Source organism: Ursus maritimus, unplaced genomic scaffold (genome assembly GCF_017311325.1).
Source record: "Ursus maritimus isolate PB19 unplaced genomic scaffold, ASM1731132v1 scaffold_2, whole genome shotgun sequence".
NCBI lineage: Eukaryota > Metazoa > Chordata > Mammalia > Carnivora > Ursidae > Ursus > Ursus maritimus.
Window position 1 is genome coordinate 14,782,860 of NW_024424452.1, and position 17,261 is coordinate 14,800,120.

Here is a 17,261-nt window from a genome sequence, read left to right on the forward strand (position 1 = left end):
CTAAAATTCATTGATTTTAGTCACTTTGCCCATATTTTCTTGGTTTAGAGGGAAAGTGGGTTCATGGAAGTCCTTACTGTGGTTGAAAAAAAGAGGTTGAGGATGGTCGACAGCTCTGCGTGTCCTGCCTCCAGCCTCCCCCTCCACACGAGCACTTGCTTTTTAACACTTCATTCCACTTTCAGGGTGTTTTGCATCTCTGTTCAATGAACACTGACCCATCTGGGTTTCAGTGAGATCTTGCCTCACTGGCCTGCACCACTCCGGTCTCTTGCCTGTCTCACAAGTCACCAGAACAGGAGGAGATGAAACAAAAGCTTGAAGATGAGGTAGGTTCAAGAAGAACACAGGATTTCCGTGATGCTTTGCCACCATCCCATCCCATATCACTTAGACAGAAATACAGAGCCTGGTTTTCAACTGAGCGAGTAGGCAGGTTATATTATCAAGGAATTTTCACTTGAGCAGAAAATAGAAGGTTTACAAAATAGCTGATATATAAAGAGGAGGTCGATTCTGATAGGGCTTCGAACCACAGGAGTAGAAGAATCTTTAAAATAAACACTCAAAAGAAAATTCCAGTTTTTACAAAAGATTTTATTAATTAAATTTTAGGATAAAGGAATTTTTTAAAAACAACTATGATATTTTAAAAAACTATTAAGTATTTAATGATGTTTTCAATTAGAAAAAACTCGAACCCTAAAAACAGATTGTGTAAAGTAGCTCGGGCTACAAGAGGGAAAAGAAGGTGGGGACCTGCTCTGTGGGTAAGGACAGGGGCTTAAACACTGACGTTTTAAACCAAAAGCAAACTGCACTCAGTTTCAAAGTGCATCTGTGAGACTGACTACTCCATGGCATCACAGGGCATCCCTCCTCCTATGGAAGAGAGCTCCTACACTAATGCGGCCCCCTCACTCCTTCTACAGTAGTTTGTATTAGAGTGGAATGAGATCTAGTACCTTCAGATCAATTCAATTTCATAAAGAGCTGGTACTAAGCAAAAATCCATGTAATCTATGCAGTGTTTAAAAATAATCAAGAATTATGACAACTTGAATGACTCCCGGGAGGTGTTATCTTGAGATACAAAGAAGGGATGGAGGTCCTGGAGGGAGCAGATATACTTACCTTGGGGAGGAACACTCCACAAAGGCCAACAGCCAACAGCCCAAGAGGGGTAGAGGAACACATATCCGTTCCTTACAACACCCCCAGGAATAGCATTAGAGCGAGTCTTACAAGTTATAATTCAAAGCCATCAGTTCCATTCTAAGGACTGTGTATTTCCCCTGAAATGATGGTCCTCTAAGAAGTCAAATCAGGACAGGGCCTGAGCTCTGGAAAGCAATGGTGGCGCTGCTGCCTCCGCAACCCTGGGATGTGACTCGCGTCCCCACGTGCAGCCTTACAGTCTCCTCTACATGAAATATAATTCATGTAATGTGTCCTTGGAAGAATCACAGTGGGGGCTGAGAAACTTCTGGGGCCATCAGTTCTTGTCCTTCAGTACCCAACAGTCAGATCATCTCAACATCCAGAAATATCCTTTGATTTGTTCTTTCTCTGATATCTTGTGTCCTTGGGATCAAAGCCTCTTTCACAGGCACCGAATAATGCCCAGTGAGGAGTTTTCGCCATATAATCCTTTGCGCTGAAAGTTGCTGACCCTCCGCTATCTTCATATTCCTGCATGAGCTCCTGGAAGCGGTTATAATCGATCCACGTCCACCATTCGCTATCAATCTTAAACTGGAAAGAAAAAGTGTCGTCAGGTCAGAAGTAAAAACATCCATTGGAAAAAAAAAAACAAAACAGATATTTTAAAAATTCAGAAATAAGCCTGATTTCTTTTCTTCCTATCAAGTTAAAGAAAATTCTTTCACGCTCCAGATATGGTTCCGTATCAAAGCAGGATGAATGACGGTCAGAGGGGAGTCTCTTTTCTCCTAGGACTGCCGCTGTGCTGGACAAGGAAGACCCAAGTGCCGGAGAAAGAACCCATCCTGGAATTGCAAGTCAAGTTTATCTTCAGCAGTATCACTGAAAGAAGGTTAATTAAATTTTTTTGGCATTATCATGTGTTAATGGACGAGCTAATTCTTTTTTTTTTTTTTAAGATTTTATTTTTATTTATTTGAAGAGATAGAGACAGCCAGCGAGAGAGAGAACACAAGCAGGGGGAGTGGGAGAGGAAGAAGCAGGCTCCCAGTGGAGGAGCCTGATGTCGGGCTCGATCCCAGAATGCCGGGATCACGCCCTGAGCCAAAGGCAGACGCTTAACGACGGCGCCACCCAGGTGCCCCTGGACGAGCTAATTCTAACTCCTGTTGTTGCCACTTTTTATTTGGTATGAATTTTCTTGGTTGTGTTAGCAGCACCTAGTGGGATCCATTTTATTATTAAACTTTGCTTGAGTTATTAGTGAAGCTTTGATCAATAATTTCTAATTCTGAAATGCTAACTAAATGGCTCAAACTGGCCTGTTTAACCCAACATGGATACAATATCTCATTAGTGGAAAGCCCTGCTAAGAATTTCAATTCACTAAAGAGGAATAATCCAATTTGTACTCTTTTAAGAAAATTGCTTCTCAAAAGTCATTGTAGAATAATGACCAGGAATGAAGAAAACAGAAAATAAGTTGATGAAGCTCTGGAGGAATTACTAATTGAACTGTGAAGGCTTTTGACTCAAAGCATCTATTTGGAACTCATTTGTGTAAATATGTGATACATAGATACCTGATTTATAAACAGAAAAATCGTTCTGTTAAGCTGTCTTCTAAAAAACACTGATTATGAACAAAGTGAAGTAACAATTTGGTGTTCTAGCTGAGAAAAATATTGAAAATGTATAGTTTCCTGGATTCAGAATATTAAAATATGCTGAATTTCAATGACATCTGATTTTTTACCCAACAGCTAAGAGGTTTCTAGTGGGAAAAAAGTACCAAATAAATGGAAAAGTTGAGTCTATCTATGAATCATGAGAAATTATCTTCTAATAAGACCATTTTTTGAAATGGTGCCCTGGGGCCTCTATGAACTCTACAACCTGAGATACAAAATCCACATCTCCCATCCTTTTCCCTCCCAAGACAGACTGCTCTCAAATGTTCTCTCCTACCATGAAAACAATCAGTCATCCCTGAGTACTGAGCCTCAGGACTCCAGAGTCAAAGGTGCCCCCACCCCTCCCTGGCCCCTCACACCCATAATACATCAAGCCCCATGGATTCCTCGTGAGCAGCATTTCTACCATCCTGACGCCATCCTAACACAGGCCCTCATTTCTGGGACTCAGCGACAGTCCTCCTGCTGATGGACCTTCTGACGCCAGGTTTGGCGGCTTCCACCTTCTGCAGGCTGGGATTCTGAGCTCACTACGCCTGCGACAGAACAGAGCCCCATGACTGAGAACCTGCAGTGGAAATATCAAACCTCCATCTGGAGGCTCTTCGTGAGCTAACTCCCCTCTCACGTGATTCCCATCCTACCCCCTCTGTCTGATTAACACCTACTCAAGCCTCAGATCCCCCCCAAAACACCCTTTGCTCTGGGAAGTCTTCCTGAATCCCTTTAGACGATGACAGTTCACCTGCCACAGGACCTCACTCCCCTGAACTTGGCCAACGACATGTTAGAACTGCTTGTGTAGTTGCCCCCCCAGAGCACTCTCCCCGACACCAATACTGCTGGCTTTGTGACTATACCTGACTTAAAACTGATGCTGGCACTCCCGACATACAAAGGCCTAGCCTCTTTCCCCTTACCTCTTAGCACAGCTGGAAGACCGCACGATGATGAAAATTTCCACCTGTTCTACTGACATCCCGAGAGAGAGAATGCAATTCTGCTGCTGTTGGCTCCATGAAACAGAATGTGTGGTTTTCACAGCGCAGTCGCGAGAGGAGGCGCCACGGTCATAGCTTACCAGAACTGGGCAACACTCCAGCCAGTGTAGGAGCACACGGGTCGTTACCGGGTATGACAGTAAAACAGGCCAATAATGATGGCCGCCTTTTATTTCTCCCTCCTGTAACAGTTATGGAGGGCTAACTATGGACTTGGCCCAGTCACAGACATTTAAAAAATAATTATAATATAACGTGTGTGCAGCGAGTAAGGTTATGAGCAAGGCACTTTGGGAGTGCAGAGAAAGACGTGATAAATCACCCCTCACCCCCAGGGGCGTGGCCCTACTAGAAAAGTCCTCCTGGGCGCCCTCTACTTCACTTGCTGGGTGAAACGGATTACCGAATTCTCCTCTTCCCTATGCCTCTTCCTTTGGACTTTAGATCTCTAGGCCCCCTTCTGGGTTCCAAAGTCTGACCCTTCAGGGTCCACAATCCCAGTCTTTCTTTTCGTTCAAACTCCAACAATCATCACTTGCCACGGGTATTCTAACATAGACTGAAAGATTAGCTTAAATTAAAGCAACAGACTTAGAATCTTTTTTCACCACCACTTGCAATAAGAAATATATTTTGTATCTCAATCTAGTACACACGCGCGCGTACACACACACACACACACACACACACACACACGTTCCGGAAACACAACTTTCACAAAACTATGGCAAATGATTTCATTAAAAAAAAAAAAAAAGTCACTTGCTGTAGGATGCTAGGTTCCCTGACCCCTAATGCAGTTAAGATCTGGTCTCCTCTGACTATAGAATTCTAACTCTGGCTTAAAACGGAGGCAGTCAGTTGCACAAATATGACAACCGTAAGCTGACATCTGACAACTGACCACTCCAATGGCTGAAGTCTAAGAAAAGCAGGTGTGTTAGCTGTTTGGTATCTACCGTAACCAAATACCACAGACTGGATGGCTTCAACAGCAGATACTAGTTTTCCTACAGGTCTGGAGGCTAGAAGTCCAAGAGGAAGCTTCTGGTAGACAGCCACCTTCTCCCTGTGGTTTCACAGGTTCCTTTCTCAGTGTGTGTGTGTGGGGGGGTGTCTCTTCTTATGAGGACACCAATCCCATCAGATCAAGGCCCCACCTTTATGACCTTCATTTAACCTTAATTATCTCCTTAGAGGCCTTATCTTAAATCCATGGGGGGGGGCGGGGTAGGTCTCCAACACGTGAATTCTGAAGGGACATAAATATTCAGTCTGGAACAGCGGGTAATCCTACATTAACACAAAGCCATCAGACTCCTAGGGCAAAAAAGGAATCTATGTATGCCCCTCTCAGGACCATCTGAGAATAATACTAAATAGAAATGCAGAAAAAGTCAAATTGTTTCAGGCAAAAGGCAAAAGCTGAAAGGGCAAAATCTGATATGACTGGCAGAAAAATATTGCTGAAAGAAACCCCAAATCACAAAATTTGAGGTTAAGTATGCTGAGACACGGGGTGACCCTGCTTCAAGAATTCCCAACGGTAAGGGAAGAGGCAAATCTATGCAGAATTACAAATAAACTCAAAAGGTCACAGGTGATCTCCAAACACACGACAAGTACAGTGAAGTACGGCCCTAGCTGCAAGAGCCAGGCTGCTCGGGATCTGTGGCCTTATTGGGCAGATGGGCCAGGGCTCTGGGCTCCCGTCGTCCGGGACAAATAGCAGCACCAAGGGTCTTGTTCTCGTTGTTTTCTCTCTTTCACAGAGGGAAGATTTCATTGAACAGGACCATGACAAGTAGATTCTTTATTATTTTAATGCTTAAAAAGATTCTACTAAAGACGGCAGATTCAACACACACACATGTACTTCACTTCCTGAAATCCCACTAGAGTGACACTAAAGGTAAACCTGTAAAAGCAAAGACATCAGGAGAGGAGAATACAGTGTCAAACTTGCAGAAGCGGGAAGGATGATGGGTGAGCAATAACGGGCTTAGCAGACCCATGAGAACTGCATCTTAGGCCAGTGAATAGAAAAATCCAAGATTTGACCCGATTTATGCCTCAGAATTCCCAAAAGGCCTGGAAACTGGAGGCACCAGTCACCTCTGGAAGTAGGGGTAGAAGAAGCACGGACTCCTCGCACCCCAAAAAAAGCCCCAAAGACAGACTTCTATTCTGTGCAAGAAACTGTTAGAATCCCAAGTTCCCCCCACACCCTGCACAGACACACAGCTGAGCAGCAGCCCAACCGACCCAACACCCTTCCCAGCAGAAGACAAGAGGTTTATTCTCCTAAAACAGTAAGAGAGAAAAATCCATGGACTATGGGGTAGCAGGTAGAGCTGAGAACAGGGCTATCATACCAGAAATGAGGGTTCAGAACAGCCCTAATCCCTGCCCACGTCCCCACTTCTGATGGTCCTGCAGCCCGGGGAAAAACAGGGGAGCCTTCTGGCCAGCCCAAGAGGACGGACTGAAAAGCACTATCTGGGTTTTCCTAAGGAAATGACTCAGCTAGATTTCTCTAAGATAAAGTCAAGCCCAGTCCACACACTTAGGACTTTCAATATGTTTTTTAGTTTCCCACTTAAATATGAGCCGACAACTAGTGAACATCTGAAGAAAACTTCTAACAAGAGAACTGAAAGTAAACCAAAGGAAAAGAGTAACAGAGTAAACAGAGTGGAGGCAAGAAGAAAACAGCAAACAAAACAAAACAGAAACCCAAACAACTAAACTAAAACAACTATCCTCAGAGAAATGAGATAATATTGTATTCATAAAAAAAGTTACCCTCTAAAAAGAAACCCTCAAGGAATGAAAAGAACCTTAGACTTTAAAACTATAGGAACAAAGATGAAAGATCCACAGTAAAGGTAAGAAGAAAAAATTTAAGAAGATTTCCTAGAATGTAGAGTAAAAAAGAGAAAACAGGAGAGAGGATACTAAAAAAATAAATAAATAAAAAACTAAAGGACTAGGCCAAGAGATCCAATTTTAAAATAACACCAGTTTTTGAAAGAAAGGAGAAAAAATAGGAAGGAGGAAATCCTCAGTGAAATAAGTCTGGAAAAAAATTTTATGAAATGAAGGCCATGAGTTTCCAGATTAAAGGGGTGGACAAAGGATAAGAATAGACACATCGCCTGAGGCACATCTCAGTGAAATTTCAAAACAATGGAGACAAAAGGAAATCCTAACAAGAGAAAAACGGTCATATACAAAGGATTAAATATCAGAATGCCTTCAGAGTTCTCAAAAACCACACTGAAAGCTCAGACAGTGGCTCTGATTGCACAGGGGCGAGTATGCAACTTAGAATTCCATACCCAGCAAAACTATCAGTCAAGTGCGTAGGGAGAATAAAAACATTTTTAGATATTTACGTTCTCAATAAATTGGACCTCCCCCATAACCCTTCTCAGGAATCTACTGGAGGATGTTTCACTTGAATGAGACAGGGATCCCCAAAACAAGACATCCCACACAGGAGGGAGCACAAGGAAGTCCCAGTATGACAGCTGTGTGTCCAAAGCAGGTGGGTCAGAAAGTGCCTCTGGGGAGACTCCTTTAAAAAGATGAACAAGACATCACTCAGCATCAGGGAAATACAAATCAAAACCACGATGCAATACCAGTCAGAATGGCTAAAATTAACAAGTCAGGAAATGACAGATGTTGGCGAGGATGTGGAGAAAGGGGAACCCTCTTACATTCTTGGTGGGAATGCAAACTGGTGCAGCCACTCTGGAAAACAGTATGGAGGGTCCTCAAAAAGTTGAAAATAGAGCAACTGTATAACCCAGCAATTGTACTACTGGGTATTTATCCCAAAGATACAGATGTAGTGATCCGAAGGGGCACCTGCACCCCAATGTTTATAGCAGCAAAGTCCACAATAGCCAAACTATGGAAAGAGCCCAGATGTCCACTGACAGATGAAGGGGATAAAGAAGATGTGGTATATATCTACAACGGAATATTACTCAGCCATCAAAAAAATGAAGTCTTGCCATTTGCAACAACATGGATAGAACTAGAGGGTATTATGCTAAGTGAAAAAAGTCAATCAGAGAAAGACAATTATCATATGCTTTCAATGATATGTGGAATTTAAGAAACAAAACAGGATCATCAGGGAAGAGAGGAAAAAATAAAACAAAACCAGAGAGGGAGACAGACCGTAAGAGACTCAATCACAGGAAACAAACTGAGGGATGTTGGAGGGGAGGAGGGATGACTGGGTGATGGACATTAAGAAGAGCATGTGAGGTAATGAGCACTGAGCATTATATAAGACTGATGAATCACAGACCTGTACCTCTAAAACCAATACAGTATATGTTGATTAACTGAATTAAAATAGTTTTAAAAATAAATAGATTAATAAATAAATAAATAAAAGGATGACCATGGTAGAGAACCCAACACATCTGAAAGTCTGAGAGGAGATACAGGTGGCAGAGAATTTGACAGTTCATTTAGCTAAAGAATATAGAAATCTAGACAAAGAAAAAATAAGATAAATATTAACTCCAACGAAACCAAAAGGTATGCTGGAAACAAACAGCAATCACAGGAGACTGCACTGCCCAACAGTGAACAGTGCTCACTTAGTCATATAATGCACAAAACTACAGTATGCATACATCGCAAAGGGGGTGAACAGGAAAGGGTGTGATGAGCAAAGGTAGCGGAGAGCCTCATCTCATCTTCCATAGAATAAAGAGACAATGAGAAAAAAAACAGTGAATAGAGCAATATTAAGAATGTTATTTAGAGATGTAAAGACAAATACCAAAATAATCACCCAGAAGTTGAAAATGGTTGTTGCCTGAGAGGAGGAAAAGGAGCTATGTTTGAGGAAAATACAAGGAACGGCTGATTTTTGTAATCAACTCTGACTTTTTAAACTGCCCATGTAGAATTTTGATAAAACTAAAAAACAAAATTTAAGATAGTAATGACTGATCTCTCAAAGCAAGGGAAGAGTATCTTATTAACAACCCAAACCAACGAACAGAGGCAAGAGGAAAGGGGAAGCCCTGCACAACGACGGTCGTGATGGCCATCTGTGAAGCACCCCACTGGGCACTAGGCACTATGTTTGGGTCTCCAGCTTGTGTGACCCACTTAAACAAAACTCGTGTGGTTGGAGTCTCATCTTTAAAACAAGAGCAAAAGTCCAAAAGAGCTGAGTAACAAGTATGCCAAAGGTCCTATCCTCTGGAAGTAGAAGAGCCAAGACTCAAATCTGTGGGAGCTCAGGACCTATGTTCATTATACTATCACACACTGTTAGCTGTCAAACCGGAAAAATGACAGAACTAACAATAACCGTGGGGTCTTTCAAGTATTTTGGAGCGCAGAGAGATTGTTTTTACCCCTGGATTTAGTTAAGTATCCTATTTCTAAGTTAATCCCTTTGTTTAACTGATCTAAAAGCTACAGAAAATAATCCGTATGCCCCTAATTCGTAGCGTCCTTCAACCTTCCTCAACACAAAGTCTAAACAACGAGCACGCTGAGGAGAAGCATGCTGTCTGCTATTTCTGTACCCAAGCAGAGCACAACAGAAACTGACTGTTCCAAGGCAAATGCAGGGGAAACAAAAGACTTATATGCAGACCTCTAAGGTTAGCTTGCTCGGCCTCTGATTGGTTTTTATTTACCCAGCTTTTGTCTCTTCTGGTAAAATAATAACTAAAAAAATAAAACTGCCACAGTGAGAGATATTCCTCCCATTATCTTAACTGGTTCCTCATAGCATAGGCAGTCTAGGTGAGCACATTGCTTCTTTTTTTTTTTTTTGGATGAAGAACCGACTTCCCATTAGTTTCAACAGTATCTTCCATACAGGTAAGTCTATATGGAATACCCACAGCTACTTCAAACTCAAAATGCCACGAAAATTCTTACCATTTGGCCTGTCAATCTCATGCCTCAAGCACACCGTGCTGAAATTATGCCAGCTTTTAAATTATAAATACTGTGTAGCTACTGGAAAAGTTCTAATCATTCAAAGGCATCATATTTCTCTACACATCCAAGACTTAAAAATAAGGAGGAAATCCTGCATATGAGCTAAAAAGGGCAAATCAAGAGCTTTTGATTAGTATCACCATTGGAGAGAGTTTGTGCAAATATTTCTCCACATGATACTGCCGTATTCTTTACTGAAAAGTCAAATCATCAGCGCCTTTAGGGAAGACCCTTTATAAAAGGCCTATTATAGGCAAGGCACTATTCTAGTTGCCTCATATTTGTCACTTTATTTAGCCATCATAATAACCTGGTAAACAGAGTTACCATTTTTCAGATAAGAAAAATGAGAAATGGTGAGTCTGGGACTTGAAAATAGATATACCACTTCAAAGTTCAAGAGTCCACAAAACCACCCTCACTTCTGTCACCAATTGTACATTCAGGGGTTCCCAAGACCATCTTCAAATGGTCTTTGACAAATCACTAGAAGGACCCAGAGAATTCACTAAATGAACATGGCTTATCACAGCGTAAGGACACAGATTAAAATCAGCCAAGGGAAGAGCCATATGCGACAGACTCTAGGAAAGTTCCACGCATGGAGCTTCCAGGCAGGCACGGAGTGCTGCCAACCTAGGAAGCTCACCTGAACCTCAATGTCCAGAGGTTGTTGCTGTTGTTGTTGTTGTTGTTTCAAGGGGGGAGGGATGGAGGGGCAGAGGGTGAGGGAGAGAAAATCTTTTTTTTTTTTTTAAAGATTTTATTTATTTATTCGACAGAGAGAGAGACAGCCAGCGAGAGAGGGAACACAAGCAGGGGGAGTGGGAGAGGAAGAAGCAGGCTCACAGCGGAGGAGCCTGATGTGGGGCTCGATCCCACAACGCCGGGATCACGCCCTGAGCCGAAGGCAGACGCTTAACCGCTGTGCCACCCAGGCACCCCGGGAGAGAAAATCTTAAGTAGGCTCCAAGGACAGCGTGGAACCCCAAGTGGGGCTCGATCTCAAAACCCCGAGATCATGACCTGAGCCAAAATCAAGAATGGGATGCTTAAGCGACTGAGCCACCCAGGCGCCCTAATGTCCAGAGTTTTAACTAGGACTTGGTCACCTAGACATGGTTGATTGCGGCGTGGCTGACTTTAGTTCCCAGCTCTTCTGAAGCTCAAACACATACCATGTAGTCAAAGGCCCTACCCTAAATCACATGCTTAGTGTAGACTATCAGGTGTGACCCAAGGCCCCCCAAAAAACAAAGACACTCTTCACAGGCAGGACATTCCAAGAGCTTGGAAATCACATCTTAGAAGCTGAGGGCAAAGATCCACCCTTTCTTTGGGTAAAATTACAACCGAAACTCAAAGTCCACATACAATGGACAAAGTAGAATACTATAAAAATAAAAAAGAACACTAACCAAAAAAAGACTCATACATTTCATTTGAATTTTTCACACTCTCAAGAAGTTATGATCTTAGTGTCGGTTATTTCCTAAGTTTGGTCCTCCAGACATACAGTAATACTTAGAAACCAGACCCCTGGGAAGGTATTGGTCAGAGGATGGAAGAGGGGCTTCATAACTCAGAAGTACATGTGAATGGGAAGGAGCAGAGGAAATGCCGGGGTAGTTTGAGGGAGAAGTGATTTTGGAACACAAAGAAAGAGTGCTACAGTAGTATCTGAATTTCCCAGATTTATGAATTTTGTTCTTGACTACCCTAGCTACAACTGTGTTGTTTGTTCTTCGGGTAAGAGGAGGCAAAGACCACACAGACTTCAAAGTGCACTTGACTGCATGCGACAGTGGAGCGCCGAGCAGAGTTGCCTCCTTTTCTGGGGAATCACTTTCAGAAGCAAAACTATAATAATGCAATTGAATTCTAGATACATCCAAGTGCAATTAAAAAGTTTTTAAATCTGGACACTCAATTTCTGGAATTTCCATCTTCAGCTACAATTTTGTTGGAGTAGAGCTAAGTCCTCTAAGCAATGTCACCAAAATGCCAATTTTCTCTGGCATTTTTCTGAAAGCAATTACTGGAAGCAACCAGGCCTCTGTCTGATAAGCATGAGCTCTACACATATGACAGAAGGTAAAATATTCTGTCAGTAGTTTTTGTTAGGAGAACACTGCACTAAGACCTAAATGGAGACACACAATTCCCTTCCTATTCCAAGAAAGGAGGGCCCCGGGAAGTGAAAGCTCTTCCTTCCCTCCCTTTACAGATTGCAAATTTGTATGTCCAAGAGGGAGGAGTCTGTGATTAACACTGAATCGGAAGTCTGACTGCTCTGTAGCACTTGAGCGACAGTATGATGTCATGATCACCATGTCATTTGTATTTTGAAATATCTGGGATTGAACTCTAATTGTGCTTGTGCTCTCTTAGCCTGAGATATCTCCCTTAGAATATGAAGAAAAGTAATATTTATGACTCACAGAATTTTTCTAAGAATTAAATGAATTAATGCATGCACAGCATTATCAAAGTGAACTCAGTAAATGTTACTGATTGTTGAGTTTGTCAGCAGACACCAAACTAAGGAATAACAGCAATGATGAAAGATTCTAGAAGATCCTGCTGGAAGACAACAGGATAATATCTGGAAAATGCTAGGAAGAGTTGACAAAGAAGCTCTAAGGCATATGAAAAACAAACAGCAAAATGACAGAAGCCCCCGCCCTTTTTTTTATCAGTAATTACTTTAAATGTAAACGGATTAAACTCTCCACTCAAAAAAAAATCAGAGATTGGCAGAATAGATTAAACATACACACACACACACACACACACACACACTCACTCACTCCAACAACATGCTACCTATAAGAGCCTTACTTTATATCCAAAGACACACACAGGTTGAAAATGAGAAGATGGAAAAAGATATTCCGTGCAAACAATAGCTAAAAGAGAGCAGGAATGGCTATGATAATATCAAACAAAATAGATTCCAAATTAAAAAGATGGTAAGACAGAAAGAAGGACAATTTATATTAGTTAAAGGTTCAATACAGTAAGACACAATAATTATAAACATTATATATTTAGTACCAGATCATCAAAATATATGAAGTAGATATTGGCTGAACTGAAGGGAAGAATAGACAGCTCTACAATATAACTGGTGAGTTCAGTATCCCATTCTCAATAATGGATGAAACAACCAGACAGAAGTACGGAACAAAGGACTTGGAACAACACAATAAATCAGCTAGATCTAATAGAACAGTCTGCCCAGTAACACAAAATACACATTCTTCTCAAGTTTTAATGGGACATTTTCCAGGGCAGACCATGTTAGTTAGGCCACAAATTAAATCTAAATAGATTTTAAGAGATAAACATCATATAAAGTATCCCTCTAACCATAATGAAATAAAGTTAAATATCAGTAACAGAAGGAAAACTGGAAAATGCACAAATTTGTGGTGGTTGAACAGCACACTCCTAAACAGCCAGTAGATCAAAGAAGAAATCATAAGGCAAATTAGCAAATATTAAGAGTCTAAGTGAAAAGGAAAACACAACAAACAAAACTTATAGGACATAGCAAAAGCAGTACTAAGAAGGAAATTTATTGCTATAAATGTTTACTTTAAAAAGTAAGATCTCAAATCAACAACCTAACTTTACAACTTAAGGAATGAGGGGAAAAAAAAAAAAGACTAAACCAAAAGCTAGCAAAAGGATGGAAATAATATGGTTAACGCAGAGATGAAACAGAGAATAGAAAAAAAGAAAGCACTAAAACCAAAAGCTGGTTCTTCAAAGAAATCAACAAAATTGACAAACCTCTGGCCTGACTGAAAAAAAAAGAGAAAAGACTCAAATTACTAAAATCAGAAATGAAAGTAGGGACATTACTACCGAGTCTACAGAAATACAAAGGATTATAAAAGATTATTATGAATGTACACCAACAAACTGGATTATCTATCTAGATAAAATGGACAAATTCCTAGAAACACCAAAACCCACCAAGACTAAATCACAAAGATACATAAATTATGAGTAGACCAATAATTCGTAAGGAGATTGAATCAGTAACCAAAAATCTCCCGATTAAAAAAAGCTATGGACTTGACGGCTTCACTGTTGCATTCTATTAAACTTTAAAAGAAGAACCAATACCAGTCTTTCTCAAAACTTTTCCAAAAACTGAAGAGGAGGGAATACTTTCTACTTTCTAACTCAGCCTTATGAGGTCTGCCTACTAAAGCCAGACAAAGATACTACCAAAAAGAAAAGAAAAAAAGACATGCCAATATCCTTTATGAACACTGATGCAAAAATCCTCAACAATATAATAGCAAAGCAAATTCAGAACCATACACCAAACCAAGTGAGATTTACTACTGGAATGCAAAGATGGTTCGACATAGGAAAATCAATGTATTATATCACATTAACAGAATGAAGAGAAAAAAACCACATGATTATCTCAATTGATGCAGAAAAAGCATCTGACAAATTTTAACATACTCTCATGATAAAAATACTCAACAAACTAGGGATAGAAGGAAAATATCTTGACATAATAAAAGCCATATATATAAAAACCCACCATAAACATTATACTCAATGGTGAAAGACAGAAAACTTTTCCTCTTAGATCAGTTAACAAGAGAAGGATGCCCGCTTTTATCACTTCTATTTATCATACTACTGGAAGTTCTAGCCAGCACAATTAGGCAAGAAAAAGAAGTAAAAGGCATCCAAATAAGGAAAGAGGACGTAAAATTAGGTCTGTGTGCAGATAATATGATCTTATATCTTGATGTGTCTTTTCTTGAGAATTTGGCACTTGAGATTAGACTAAGTGGTAGGTGCTTGAGTTAAGTTGGGGCTAAAGCACCCACACCAGGTGATATGAGAAATGAAGAAGCAAAAGAAGCCAAGAGAAAAGGAGGGAGGAAAGGGAAAAGAGAAGGAGCTGGTCAGAAAGGCTGAAAGACAGGTGGATACTAGAAGTTGCTTGACAACACCCTCTTCCAGACAGGTTCACTGGTGAATTCTACCAAATATTTAAAAAAGAAATAACACCAATTCTCACTATTCCAGAAAACAGAAGCAGAGAAAACACTTCTTAACTCAGTCTATGAAAGCAAGGTTGCCCTAATACCAAAACAAGAAAAAGACGTTATAAGAAAGGAAAACTACAAAATAGTAACGGTAATGAACATATATGTAAAAATCAACAAAATACCAGCAAGTCAAATCCAACAATGTATTTAAAAAAATTAAACACCATGACCAAATAGGATTTATTCCAGGTGTGGCAAGGCTGGTTCAACATTTGAAAATCAATTAATGTAACACATCACATCAATAGCTAAAGAAGAAAAATATGATCATATCGATAATTACAGAAAAAGTATATAACAAAAATTCAAACTGATTTATGATTAAAAACTCTCAGCAAGCTAGAAATAGAGGGAAATGTCCTCAACCTGATACACATCTACCAAAACCCTACAGTGAACATCATATTTAATGGTGACAAACCAGTTGCTTTCCCATTAAAATCAGAGTCAAAGCAAGAATATCCCTCTTTACCATTTCTTTTTTTTTTTTTTAAGATTTTATTATTTATTTATTTGAGAGAGAGAGACAGCCAGCGAGAGAGGGAACACAAGCAGGGGGAGTGGGAGAGGAAGAAGCAGGCTCCCAGTGGAGGAGCCCAATGTGGGGCTCGATCCCAGAACGCTAGGATCACGCCATGAGCCGAAGGCAGACGCTTAACGACTGAGCCACCCAGGAGCCCCACCTTTTTACCATTTCTAATCAACATCATACTTGAAGTCCTAGCTAACACAATGAGACAGGAAATGGAAATAAAAGATACACAGATTGGGAAGAGAGGCATACAAAACATGATTAGCTGATGTAAAAAAATCCAAAGAATCAATAACAAAACACCCTCTGGAACTAATAAGTGATTACAACATGGGTGCAAAATATGAGGTAATATTTTGAGAAATATTAGTTAACTGCTTTCTCATATACCAACAATAAACAACTGGAATTTGAAATTAAAAACACAGTACCATTTACATTAACATCAAAAAAAATAGGACACTTATGTATAACTCTAACAAAACATGTATAGGATCTATATGCAGGAAAAAAGTGAAAAAAATCATGGAAGATCTAAGTAAGAGGTATTTCATGTTCATGGATTGGAAGACTGAATATTGTTAAGATGTCAATTTTTCCTAGCTTGATCTGTAGATTTAGCTCGATCCCAAACAAAATCTTAGCAAGCTAGTTTATAGGTATTAACAAACTGGTTCTGAAGTTTACATGAAAAGGCAAAAAGACCTAGAATAGCCAACCCAACAGCCAAGAAGATGAACAAGTTGGAGAACTGATACCACCCAATTTCAAGTCTTACAATAAAGCTAACAAAAGTCAAGATTGCATAGTATTAGTGAAAGAACAGACACAGAGATCAATGAAACAATACAAAGGCCAGAAATAGACCCACACAAATATAGTCTACTGATCTTTGAAAATGGAGCACAGGCAATGTAACAGAGGAAGAACAGTCTTTCCAACAAATGGTACTTCAACAACTCGACATCCACATGCAAAACAAAAACAAAAACAAAAACAAAAAATCTCGATATAAATCTTACAGCTTTCAAAACAGATCTTAGACCTAAACATATACTATAAAACTACAAAACTTCTAGAAGATAACATAGGATGAAATCTAGGTGACCCTGAGTTTGGAAACCTAGCATCATCCATGAAAGAAAATGTTCATAAGCCAGATTTTCTTAAAAATGTTCGCTCTGAGAAAGGCAGTTAAGAGAATAAAGAGTCAAATCACAAATTGGAAGAAAATATTTGCAAAACACATCTGATAAATGTATTCAAAATATGTAAAGAATTCTTAAAACTCAACAATGAGAAAAATAACCAACCCAATTAAAAAATAAGCAAAAGATCTGAACAGACACCTCACTGAAGAAAACATACAGGTGGCAAATAAACATATGAAAAGATGTTCATTCGTCTTTTCACATTATGTACTTTTCAAAACTATGCAGCTTTATAGTACAAATACTGAAGCTTAAAATATGAAAAATTTTAAAAATCATTTAGGAGGTCAGGGGATCCCAGAAGAGGGGCAGACTGTGTGTGAGAATCTAACTATGTTACAAATGTATGAAATAATTTCACTGAAGGGGAGAAAGAGGAAAAGGTGCTGACCTAAGTAATTCTGGAAGGGAGTGGGGCTTCTAAGACTGAAGGCAAAAGGACCTACACACCAGCACTGTACTCGAGGGTTAAAAGTTCTCATACTGCTATACATGTATACTGGAACCGAACGATTCAGTAAATGGATGGCTGATACAAGGAGCTAGGTTTCTCACTGTTGGAAAGGGAATTTACA

The 17,261-nt window shown here is 40.0% G+C and overlaps 1 protein-coding gene across 3 annotated transcripts in view; it reads right to left on the reverse strand.

Moving 5' to 3' along the window:
- Nucleotides 1-587: 587 nt before the first annotated feature.
- Nucleotides 588-17,261, reverse strand: part of LOC103670173 (S-adenosyl-L-methionine-dependent tRNA 4-demethylwyosine synthase TYW1) — a 202,241-nt gene continuing 185,567 nt past the window's right edge. For all 3 annotated transcript variants that reach the window (XM_040634988.1, XM_008698566.2, XM_040634987.1), the window contains one exon: nt 588-1,755. In XM_040634988.1, coding sequence (XP_040490922.1) covers nt 1,534-1,755 — 222 coding nt within the window. In that variant the 3' untranslated portion in view covers nt 588-1,533. The remainder of the gene's footprint in view (nt 1,756-17,261) is intronic.